Raw genomic sequence first — 12,768 nt, 5'->3', positions numbered from 1 at the left:
AGTCCCATTGCTGTTAGCCAATCAGAGAAGAGATGTCCAAATATCAGGAAATAAGACTCCAAATCAGGTCATCTGAAGGTATTTTCTCTTCCAGATGACTTCTACAGGTGCACCACAGATTTTTTCCCCAGAGTATGATTTACAGGGCATTCATTCCTACTAGAAACCTCTGCAAATGTATTAAAATGTGAGTAAAGTTCCAAATTTCCAAGTTCCAAATGCAATATTGAATAGTTATTGATGCAAGCACTGTTTTTTACATCTTCATTGCTGGTTAGCGCTGAGGACCTATCTTGCAGGAAAAAGTCATTTTTGGTAGTAACGTTAGCTGTTTTTATTATTATTATTATTATTATTATTATTATTATTATTATTATTATTATTATTATTCCTCAATCTGTCAGCTATGACTATTAGTTTAAAGCTTGATCTTTTATCCTGAGGTCTCACACATCACACACACGGCTGCTTTTACTTTTTTAAAAAAATAAATTCATTAACTTTTGATATGTCGCTTCACATAATGTTCTTCCATGAATGCAAAGCTGTGAATTAAATTAAAAGCATGTCACAGCTTTTGTTTATTTTGTGCACATCCATTCTTTTTAAATCTGACAGAAAGAAAAGTGCGTGGTAATAAAACAGAGTTATGCTTTGACTGAAGTTGGAAGGTGTTGTGTGGTGATGTGACACTGTTTACAGCAGAGCGCTGGAAGGTTTTGGGGGTGGAGGGATGGAGAGTCATGTGACCATCTTTGTCATCTCATATTCTGGCAGGAATTTTTATATGAATCCTTTTATCTTTAGCAAAAAATAGAGCTGCAGAGGTTGAGATGTGGACAAATGATGAACAAAAATACAGGAACACACATCTAAATTGCTTTTAAGGAAACATTACAACATGAAGGGAAATGAAAGGAAAGAGTGAGGAACCCATGAAAAATTGCAGGATCGAATGATATAATTTGCTTTGATTTAAACATGAAAGGCAGAAATGCAACAAAATGGGTAGAGAAATGATTCATGTGGTACCTCTGTGCCTGAGAGGTAAGAGCGCAGCAAAGGTGTTAAAGAAAGAAACAATTTCCCAAATGCAGGACAAAGTGACCTCACAGACAACTGGCTGGTTAACGCCTGTGTCAGGCTGACTTGGGGAAATGTTTCAGTGACATTCATCAGCAGCAACGGTCTCCTATAATAATCACAAAGTCAAACTTCACCTCACACAAAAAGGCTTCCTCTGACTTTTCTTTATGTCTGTCTGAGTGTGGTCCTGTAAAAGTGTAGGCCCACACATTCAGCCTCACATGTGGACAAAGCACACGCTGTTTAACTCGCTGATTCCTTTGACCTGCTGGACGTGTCATGCTTAACATGGCCGAGTCCACTGTGACCTGCTGTGAGCGTAATGGCAGCAGTGAGACAAATAAATGAAGGAAAGTAGTTTATCATCTTTAAGACCTTTCAGGAGGAGAGGCGAGTGAAACAAGTTGTCAGGAGACAAAACTTTTTATTACACCGCAGGCTTTGACACTGACCTGTTAAGGAAGTCTGAGAAGGACAACCGGATGGGGTATCCATGACGGATCACTCGCACCATCTCAAGCACTCCGATGTTCTGCAGCTGTGTGGACACGTGGAAGCTGCTGAAGCTATCAGGCTGACCGCAGGAGTTGGGGCGCACACACTCCACAAAGTGAGGGGTGCAGCTCTGAAGTTTAGTCATCATCTCGGACAGAGAGTTCTGAGAGAGGGAAAAGGGAGCCATTAATGACTTCAAACAAGCTTTACTCACTTATTTATTAGTGTTTCAGTAAGAAGAACTTTACTAGTTTCTCAGTGACAAAGACTTCTGACTTTTAGGTTTTCTCTTTGAAGGGAATAAAAAACCACAAAGAACTCTTTTGAGACAGTGTGAGAAATCTTTTCTTCAAACCCTCTATTCTAAGATTCCGCATCCAAGGTCATGCAGACACATGTGCGTAAACACTTACATCTGTTTGTTGCCACGCTTTGAACTGACATCAGTCCACAGCGTGGCCTCAGGTACCTCGTTTATGAAAGCCACCGCCATCATCCTTCAAAACGCGCACGTACGCACAAACGCCTGCACACGGAACACAGTGGCTGTTGTTCATTGTTCATTCATGTGGAGGGCTTCATGTTTGGCTTGGTACGGCATCATTCTTCAGCCCAGTCTCTCCTTCGCTGCCGTTCCCAGAGGGGCTCGTCAACCACAAGGCCACAACTCTGATTGTGCAACACAGTGGCTTCATTCAGACCAAAAGGCACTCCTCCCCTGGACCACATCTCAGCCTCCTTGCGTCACCAGCACGGACTGAGCTGCTTTCTGCTAACTGAATATTATTGTTGCTTTAAATAGTTATGAAATCACAGTTCCCTACACTGAGCACATCTTAGGGTTGCGTTGTTGCTGAGGTCTGGGGACTGCTGTGACGAAAGCACTGGCTGGAGATAAGACCAAAATAAAATAAATCTCAGAGTCTCAACAAGCAACATCGTTGTACTCAGATAAGATGTGATCCAGAAGCTGGTTGCTATGGAAACACAATCAGTGAAAAAAATATACGTTTTATTGAATCTTTCTTGATGATTTATTGTAGCTTTGGTATAGTTAAGGATAGCTTCAATCCAGTGAGGTTTAGATTATAGTACCCTACATGTCCACACCTGATAAGGGGGGCTGTGGCTTGTTGTGCTTGGGGTCATAGTACTACTATTAAGTACTTAAATAAGTAGTTTTGATCAAATGTGTGAAAAAATGCAAGAGGGGTGTAACTCTGGGACCCCTTTTCAAACCAAACCATTTAGGGACTCCTTAACACCTAACCCTAACCTTGACTGGTATTGTGGAAAGAATGTCGATTAAATACCCAGGGTGGAGAAAACAAAGTAACGACAGTGATTGTCAAAACATAAATATAACATCAGAAGTCTACAATACCATAAAAGAACAACGATTATGTGACGAATATCATTCTTTCACCAGAACATGGTTCTAACAATATGATAAAGTACCTTTATCAGACTAACGTGGATCACAACTTTTCAAATTGTTTCGTAGTCAATGAGGAAATAAGAGCTGCAGATGACGTGCGTCGGCTCGTGCATTGCCTTTGGCTCCCCAGTTTCAACCGCACAGTTGTTGGATGAGGCGGGGAGGGGGGGGGGGGGGGGGGGGGGGGATAAAGATAGCCAATACACACCTATCCCTTCTCCACTTGAATGAAAAGCTGAACCGATTAGAAACACTTTTGCATAATTACCATTCCCACGTGGATGACAAGTGACACGCTACGATACAACTGATATGATCTCGATTATTCTATCACAATCGTACAGTTCCTAGTAACATACATCAAAGAAGGTTCCTGAAAAGAAGCTTTAGATGATGCTCATCACTAAGTAACAGGAAGTGTGTATACCTTCAGCTGGACAGCCACCGTGATGGGCCCACAACGCTCCAGACGCTGCAGGAAAGAACTCGAGCCTTTTTTCTTCAACATCTAACAACAAGAGGTAATACCAAAGCGTGTATATATAAGATATCTCATCCCCGAGTGACCACTAAACAACAACAACAACAAAAAAACAGTACAAACATTAATACCATTAAATTTGGTCGTCTGGTCTTAAGTAGAGATCAAACATGATGATGGGGTCTTGATGGCATGCTTGCAATTACGGTAAATTGCCCATCTGCAGAATTCAGTCTCAGTTATGACTTTTATGCTTTAAAGCTTAACAAGACCCATGACATTTACTGTGTTGTAATGTTATAGGTACACTCATACTCAAGAGCTCAGCTAAATGAGTTATCTCTTGCTTGGTTGCACAAACAAATCCAATTCCCAGTGGTTTATATATAGATGTGTGGTGGGAAGTAGCTCAAATTAGACTAGTTTATTTATTTTCCATTTTCCAAAAGTAGTGTCCCAGTTTTTCCATTGACAGGCCCAGAAGGGCAGGCAGCTGTCGTATGGAACAGAAAACTAATTCCTGACTTTTCAAAATTGTATTTTATTTTTTCCCTGGGCTTAATAAACATTTAGCTAAAAGATGATGCCCAAAAGTATATTTAATGGGTTTCAAATGAGTTAAATTTGGATTTAACTGCAGGGCAGTGTGAACATGCTCTACCTTAGTGAGGTCATGGTATCTCCGAGGCTGTTGGGGGACAGAAGTGGCATTGACAGAGGATGCTGATGGCATCCTTTGGAGCAACAAGACAGCTTTGGTCCCTCTAAGTCCAACGCGGCCCTGGGCTGCTGGCACCAAAGAACCAGTCTGAGTCAGCTTGGACTGGAAGAGCTGCTGCAGTAGGACACTTTCACTGGCTGCTGGGCACCAAGCACATACATGCAGAGAGCAGGGGGGGACAAGGAGTGGAGAGTGAGCAACAGCATTGGTGGAGAAAAGGGGTGGAGGACAATATAGTGAAAAAAATGAATAGAAAAAAACTAATAAGATGTAATCATGGAAAGAAATACGCACAAAAAGAGGAGTTAGTGAGCATGGATGAAGATGTAAACATGTAAACAATCAGTCAGGCAGCAAGAGGCAACAATGAAGTCAACAAGAGTGGGAAAGTTAGTGGATGGCTCAGAAAGAGAGGAACGGAAGACACAGAGATGTCTCATTTTAAAGCAATAAAACTAAGTAAAGACATTTCTAAGACGATCTTCTCTTCTTGATTCTTTTTAACTGCTAGTGTTAAACTTGTGGTGTACAAAACAAGACTCGTCCATAGGGTGATGCAAGAACAGATGCAAGTCACATATGTAAAAACGAAATCCTGTTTACAAAGATGCATTAAGCAGATTTTTGTTAATCACCATGGTGAAATCAGAATGTTGCAAAATAAAGAAAAGTGTGTTTAAAAAAATGTTCTCCCATGAATATTATATGGTAAATGTATTTACAACAATAGCTAGCAATTTTAAATACATTAATATAAGTCATTTTTTGAAGTAGATGGCTAATACGTAAAAGCAGAAATACAGATTTTTGTCAGCAGACACCATCTAGAGACAGAAAAATGAATTGCACTTTAAGCTACTCCGCCCACTTCCATGATTCTGGCAAGAAGCAACACCTCTTTTTTTTAAATTTGCACCTCTAGCTGGGCAGAAGCGCTAAAACTTGATTTACAAATATTTTATCATTACATATACATTAATGATATACTTGTCCATAATTATTATGGCCAACTCTGCATCAGTCTAGGTATGTCCACAAACGCACATACACGCTCTGTGACGTAAGTGGATGTCTAACGCTATTGGCTAATGCTAAGTTGCACTCAGTTCAAATTGCAATGGGCTCTATGGGATGAGGGGCCAGGTTTAACAATAAAAAGATGCATGGCCTACTTAATTTCACAGTACAAGGTAAGACTATCACTTTAATGGATTTCAAAAAGGTCAAACATCACTTCCTGAAAGGAGCAAAGCTATCCTAGAACTTTGGACAGACAGCTGTCAAAGCTAACTTATATTGCTCTGCATGCTGGTCTAGCCATGCTCTATAGGGGCCTCAGTATTCAGTATAGTAGTCATTGTTAAAGAGCAGTGGTTTGGTGAGATGGAGTGGAACGACTATGATGGCGGCTTTGGCATCAACTTTGGACTATAATCTTGAGCTTGTCTTTGAGTCAAGAGCAAATAGAGGGACTGACATTCTTAAATTTAGAAACAATGTATTTCCATCTTCTTCGACAGTGTAGGGCGGACTGCCCTGTTGACTGACATCTGTAGCGTTTAGTATGTCATTTTGTTCATTGTCCAGGTGCATGCAGAGACAGTTTGAAAGATGACCATAAATCCCGCCCCATGACTGAGCTCTGTCTATAGGTCGTGGCCAGACTATACAGCAAATATGGCTTACCAATTTACAGGATTGCTGGTTTAATGTGGTTAAACCAACACTGAAAGGATAGTTTTACCAAAGTGCCAATCTGGCACATTTCTCCAACACACCAGCAAGAGGACAGCCTAAACTTTATGTGCATTTAACATGATGCTTTGCTTCAGAAAGAGTCAACAGAATTTGGCTTTGCCTCCTAAACAAGCGAGGAGGACATCAAAACAAAACACTGCCCTTTGTGTGCATGAAAGCATGCATTGCATCAACTTGTCAGACAGAGGCATGAGAGCCAACCCTGAGTGAAGGGCTAGCCTTTAGAAGTTTAGCCACATCATGGAAATTATAGTAATTAGACTGCTGGACGCAAGGCTTAGCTGGCATTTGCACAACGGCTGTCTGTGTCCTAGTAGCCACAACGCCACACATCTGGCAGCATATTTAGACAATATACACAGACGGTGCCTGCTGCACATGGGATGAAACACACACACACACACACACACACACACACACACACACACACACACACGCATGGATGCACGCACACACATATAACCATAACCAGGCCAAGACAAGGAGGCATTTTGTGAGCTGCATGTTTTTTAAACAAAAGTGCATCTTTGTGTTTAGTGTGCTCTTACGCCACAGTGTGCTCACATGCGTAGTAAGTGTTGCAGGATACTTACACTTCATTGTGAGCAGCACATTCTGAGAAACTGAGTCCTTGTTTTTTGTAACAGATCCTGTGAAGTCATACGAAACCTAGTAAGAGAGAAGGAATTTACAAAGTTACTTTCACAAAAGGAATTTTATTTAGGAATATATTAAGAGCTGGTGATAATGTAAAAAATAGCATTACAATTACATTGTTCTAGCACAAGGTCCTGTGACAAAAACATTTTCTCAAAATTCACAGAAAATTCCATTTTAAACTAAAACAGCAACTTTTGAAAGAAAAATCATTGTTTGTCATTTTTTATTTATAAAAAATTATTTCATTTTTCCACAAATAAATCCCCCCCCCCCCCCCATTTCTAATACTCATGGGGTCTGTCTTAGTAAACCACCATTTAGTTTAATTTACTTGCAGAAATTACATTATGAGTTAGAAGGAAGTGACAGATTATTGTGTTATGTCTATCTCCTTTGTCCCCAGGAGACAAAAAGCCTGAAGCATAAAAGAAATAACTAAGTGACCTCTTTTTCTGATATCTCATTAACTCTATGTCACGGTGTGTAGTTTTGATTCTGATCTGAAATGCAGCTTTTTGGTTTCTCAAAAATATCTTGAGTTGATTATGAATGCATTTTACTGAAAATTTTACTTCCTGTTACCCACTGCTCCTTTATCTCACCAAGGCCTTCCTGTTGAGCCATTTCTCATGTTTCACTGCAAATATTTGATCACATGTACTGTATATTAAAAAGGGCTGCATTCCATTTCTTTGTGCATGCTAGTTCTGCAAAAATGCCAACAGGCAGAACATCCCCGAAAAGAAAATGCCAATTGTGACCATCATTGGACAGTGATGTTTATTTTCACTATAAAGCATTAAAATATAAAAAAAGATTGAATTTGTTGGTGATGAGCGTTATGGGACATCAATATGGATATTGACTCATAAAACAGACAGACCTTTCCTGCGTAGTGGCTGACAGTGAACGCCGGGCCTTGGTCTTTGGGTGGGGGGTTGCCATTTCCATCCTTGGTGGTGAGAGAGAGTCCCTGAATGGGACCTGAGTCCAGCTGGGTGAACAGCCTCTTATAAAGGGTCTGCTCCATGGGCCGCAAGCTCTGGCTCTCTTCATCTAATACACACAGCAGTCCCTGAGGCTTCGGCAGCCAGAACAAACATACACTCACGTGTTATTTATGTTGGTCATATTTACAAAGCGTACTTGCAATTTGTTATTCCTAGTGATACATCTATCGATCCCCATAGAGTAAGGCTTTCCCTTTGATATGAAGCAGATTCAGTCCCGATGCTTTGTTTCAGTGGGTTTTGGGTCGATACTGACATAATTATTAATAGAAAAAATGGTCTGGATGTAGAATGAAAAGGGGCTGACATGCAACAATGGTCCCTCGTCAGAAATGAACTGAGAACATGCTGTCGTTTATTCTTTCTTACCCAATTTTCCAAAGAGTTTTGGCTACGATTAGAAATGCCTTTTACTAATTTGAAAGGAATTAACCTTAAATCATTTAGTTGGCTTTGCAAAACTGAGCCCAAATCGGACCCTGACAGTAACACTACCTGAAGAAAGTAGTCCAAAACCGTGTGGCTGTTGGGTGAGTAGGTCGTCTCCATGGCGATGCCCTCCTGCAGACACTCGGCCTGCTCTTGCTGGAAAAGCACCTCGGAGACGTACCGCCTCAGCTGTTCATTGGTCATGTTCACGCACAGCTGGAACACACACACACACACACACACACCGTACACAGTAAACACAGTAGCTCAGCGCACGCCGTGTGGCTCCTTAGAGACACGCGGCTCAGTGTTTTAAAAGCAAACAAAGGCACAAATACAAATGCAAACATAACCTGCTGTGGGAGTCAATGGGGCATGAGTAATCCGACAGCAAATGAAACGCAGCAAATGTGAATATGGTCATTAACAGAGCCACTTTGTGGATTCTGTACACACTGAGACTTCCTGTCAGCTTTTCCACTCTATTAAGAACAAAGTGAGTAAAACCGTCCCTTTGGCAGGGGAAACTTAAGGGTGACTGAACAAAACACACAATTTATCGGTAGTAGCTTCAACTTTTACCAAAGTTTTCTTCTCAACACAGTAATGCTACACGGATGAGTCAAGGCTGACTTGTGTTCTTTCCTGTAAGTGGTTTATTGTTAGCCTCAAGGGTAACCACCTTGTTACAATCTCATTTGTAATTCACTTTGGATTAAAGCGTCTGCCAAACACAAACATTATTAAAACGAGGACTGGCTCATTTCAGTCAGGTTAGTTCAAATTATTTTCACTTTTAATGAGTAGGGTTGGATCTATTTAAATGTGTTCATTAAACACCTGACTGAAACACAAATTCAGCTTGATGCATGTTTGGTAATGGGTTACTTTTCAGACTTTTTGAATGACTTAAACAGATCAAACTGACAACTGAAACAACAAATAAGGCTGGACCTCATTGATTCTAATGATTCAACTAGTATAAAATGCATTGAAATAATGAAAATGTGCGAAAAAATACTACATTGTATGATAGCCAATTGTTTTTCAGTCAATGAAAATATTGTGTTAAAACTTTTAATGAATCTGCAAACAAGCTAGGTTTTGAATGTAAACATGATCACAGAACTCTCACCCCTTCCCTCAGATATCTTCCGTTAGACACATCTGGAACCGGAAACCCACGATGCCGGAGGAAACCAGATAGCGCTAAACACAAGTCGCTGTTTTCTACGTCCAAACATCTTTTGTTCATTATTTCAAATGGTGTTTTTCTTTTTGGGACTCTAGTTGAAGTGGCAGCAGTCGGCTGTTTCTCCTTCTCTGATATCATTGAGCCACGGACCTCTCACATCAGTGGTGTTCTGTTGCTAAATACACGAGTGTGTGATGAATGGAGGATGCAGGGACATGTGGAAGTGCAGCAGTTTAGCGAGACCAACAACCGGAGGGTCGAATAGTTGCTTTTGGCCCTAAAGTTGTCATTGGTGGAGGTTTTGAGACAATTGCGAGAGAATCACTTTCATGATTATTTTCCTTTTTTTTTAATCTTTAGGATCTATTTAAAGCTAAACTATGTTGGAATATTGTTAAGAGAAATGAAAAAAAAATATATTTTTAGTAGGGATGCACAGATACCGATACTGGTATCAGTATCAATAAAAGTTAACCGATACCAATGCATTTGCTTGAAAGTGGCTTCACTCTAACTTGTCATTTCTGTTCACCTAATATTTGAGTTTTGTGATAATTTCTATTCATATTTTACTTTTTATCCACCACAGCCTTTCCCTGTTGAAAGCAGAGAAGAAAATAAAACCTGTATTCCAATTCATAGCATTTTTTTGTGAGGTAGAAGTGTCGATATCGGTAATCGTATTGGTGAGTACGCCGTTCCAAGTATTGGTATCGTATCGGTTTGGAAAGAAGTGGTATCGCTGCACCCCTAGTTTTTAGCTAGCTTGTTTTCTAAATTTGCCATTGCAGCTTTGAGTGAAGCCAACATTAACTAGTGATCTAAACAGGGGAGCTGGAGTGCTCGGGTGAATAAAGTTTCTTCTAATAGGTGCAAAATCAAAAAAGTATACTACACATCAACGTTTCAATGCAATGTGCGTTTTTATCAGAGTTTGAGTTCAGTCTGATGAAGATGCACAATGCAGCGAAACGTTAGTGTATAGTATACTTTTTAGGATTTTGCACTTTTTAACTGAAGCTTTATTCACCTGAGTGCCCAAGCTCCCCTGTTTTGACTGATTGTCCTCCAGCTGTTCTGAGCGCCGGTATAACAAACGACGCTCAGAGGACCGCACCCAACAATAATAATTAGGCTTGTAGAAATGAAAGCCTTGTGAGTTCTCATCTGTAGAAAAGAAGCTCTGGCGCTCCTGTTTCAGGAAGTAGAAGCTAGCCAGAGGAGTGGGGTGCAGAAAATGGCAGGATTTGAAGTCCTACTCATTGTAATTCATGAAATTCACACATCTGTATCTGATTGGCTAACAGCTACAGCATTGGTTCTCCGTGTTTTATTTCCACAAATAACACAAGTAACCTGAAGGAATTTTGCCATATTGTGGAGCTGCTAATGCTAATGGTTGCTAATGCAGGAAACAGGGGTAGAGGTCTTATTTTCATGGTCAGCTTGCATGTAAAACTCAGGAAGGCCAATTATATTAAACAAAGAACAAGTATTATTCATTCTTCAGTGGACTTTTGCTTTAAAGGCACAAATAATTATGACAATTAAGTTTGTGCAGGGGCGTGTCCAGGGGGTGGCCTGGGGTAGCACATGCCACCCTTGGAATCTGACTGGCCACCCAACTGAATTTCCTTCAAATAGAATTGTCCACAAAAAGCTTGGGGTAAAAACGAAAAAGCATAAACATTGGTGCCACCCATGCACAAAAAGTGCAACACCTGGGCCACCCCATTTTAAAAGATCTGGCTACGCCACTGAGTTTGTGATAAGTGCATTTCTGATATCAAAAGGCCCACAGACCAAGCAACATATCATTTTCCCTTTCTGTTGTTTTATGTTGGGTGATTCCAAGAACATGTTTGTATTCTACTAGGAAAAGGGAACAATCATCTCAGAAAACATCATGAGGTGATTTCCAGAGTGATAATCAGTAATTTGGATTTCTCTCAGCACTGTCATGTAATCGTGCCAAAATCATGTCATGACCCACATTCTGGGTCCCACCCCGGCAGACTGAGAGATAGATGTAACGTTTCATCATGCGGGTGGCCGGAGTTGTGTTTTTCTTCCCTCCGTGTTTGTCTATTGTTTATCTCCCAGCAAGTCTAGCCCATTAAGAGCTTAGTCCCAGCAGGTGGCTGATTGAGTTAGCTCATTAGCAAAGTGCTGAGCAGGTACAACACAAACTCGACAAACACAGTTCTAATTAACAGGCTGTAATAGCCCTGATCATGCTACACACGTGGAGCTTGTTTGTGTGTTATTTTATATGTGTGTGTGGGTGTGTATAAACATGTCAAAGCTTGTTCCTCACTGATTTGCTGTAGGAGATTGTTGTCTTTGTTTATTCATAGCTAGCTCCGCCTCTTTTCACCTCTGTCCCTGATGTAATGACTGTGTTCAGTCAGGCGGCATCAGATGACAAGTTCAAAGATTTTCTTGATGCTTTCTTTCACCCTTACTTTCTGGAACTTCTCATGACCTGCAAGAGGTTACACAAGCCCTCGCTTCCGCTTTGATTAGAGGACATCCAGGTCCACTTATCATGATGCCACACAGGCACAAACATCACTGAAGCACACACACCGTCTTTAGTAAAAGCTGGAGGAAACCAGTAACTCCACAGGGAGGAAGTGTAAGCTCTGAATAGCAGCAATAAGCACTTATCCACTTGAGCAGAATGAATTACACACACATACACTCTCACAAATGCATGCATGCACGTACACACACATCTTGTGAATCCCTGCTGATTTGACCATAGATCCATCTATTAACAGCTCTTGTTTGATGAATGTTGGAAGATTTACAGCCCATAACAGGTGAGTGGTATTGGGCTGCATGTGGTGCTTTGCACCCTGTAACCGATATGCTGAAAATAGGTGAGCAACCTGACCTCTCCACTTCTTTGTACATATTTTCAAGCAGGTGTACATGAAAACCTCTTGTCAAAAGGTTTTCTTCAATGAATGCACTGTTTTACAGTGTTTGTTATGGTTTTTGAGGTGTTGGAGATAAGACTCCTGAAAACGGGTGTCCAAACGTTTCAAGACAAAGGCCAAAACTGAAAAGTTAATACTTCTTGCAGGCCAAAGAAAAAATCAGCATAGCTAAAATATTTACCGGTAGTTTTTTGTTTTGTTTTTATTCTCCAGAAATAGGTTAAACATAGACACATTAGTAACATTTTACACATAAAGACATGATCACTCCATACCAACAACCACCTGGAGAGACCAAATGAATCATTCTGGACATTCAACTGGGGTCACACAAGGCTTTTTGACACTAACCCTAACCCTTCAAATAGAAGCTTTTCTGAATGGCACAACAAACCTAAAAGCAAAAACACAATAACCTAATATTTAGTTAATATGTAAATTTCAAACATTCTTTTATATTAAGTTTGTCTTGCTTTTTTTTAGTTCTGAAAGTTCTGGGTTAATATTAACATTAAACTATCATTATACATCTGATTTATGTGTTAAAAGG

At 40.4% G+C, this 12,768-nt stretch overlaps 1 protein-coding gene across 1 annotated transcript in view; it reads right to left on the bottom strand.

Annotated features, from left to right (window-relative positions):
- myo16 (myosin XVI) overlaps window positions 1–12,768 on the bottom strand; it is a 109,140-nt gene that overhangs the window by 36,667 nt on the left and 59,705 nt on the right. The window contains 6 exon segments of the mRNA XM_015966257.3: window positions 1,539–1,744; window positions 3,447–3,527; window positions 4,162–4,358; window positions 6,573–6,648; window positions 7,523–7,720; window positions 8,145–8,294. Coding sequence (XP_015821743.2) covers window positions 1,539–1,744; window positions 3,447–3,527; window positions 4,162–4,358; window positions 6,573–6,648; window positions 7,523–7,720; window positions 8,145–8,294 — 908 coding nt within the window.

Source organism: Nothobranchius furzeri, chromosome 14, assembly GCF_043380555.1.
Source record: "Nothobranchius furzeri strain GRZ-AD chromosome 14, NfurGRZ-RIMD1, whole genome shotgun sequence".
NCBI lineage: Eukaryota > Metazoa > Chordata > Actinopteri > Cyprinodontiformes > Nothobranchiidae > Nothobranchius > Nothobranchius furzeri.
This window is presented reverse-complemented; position numbering and strand designations above follow the sequence as displayed.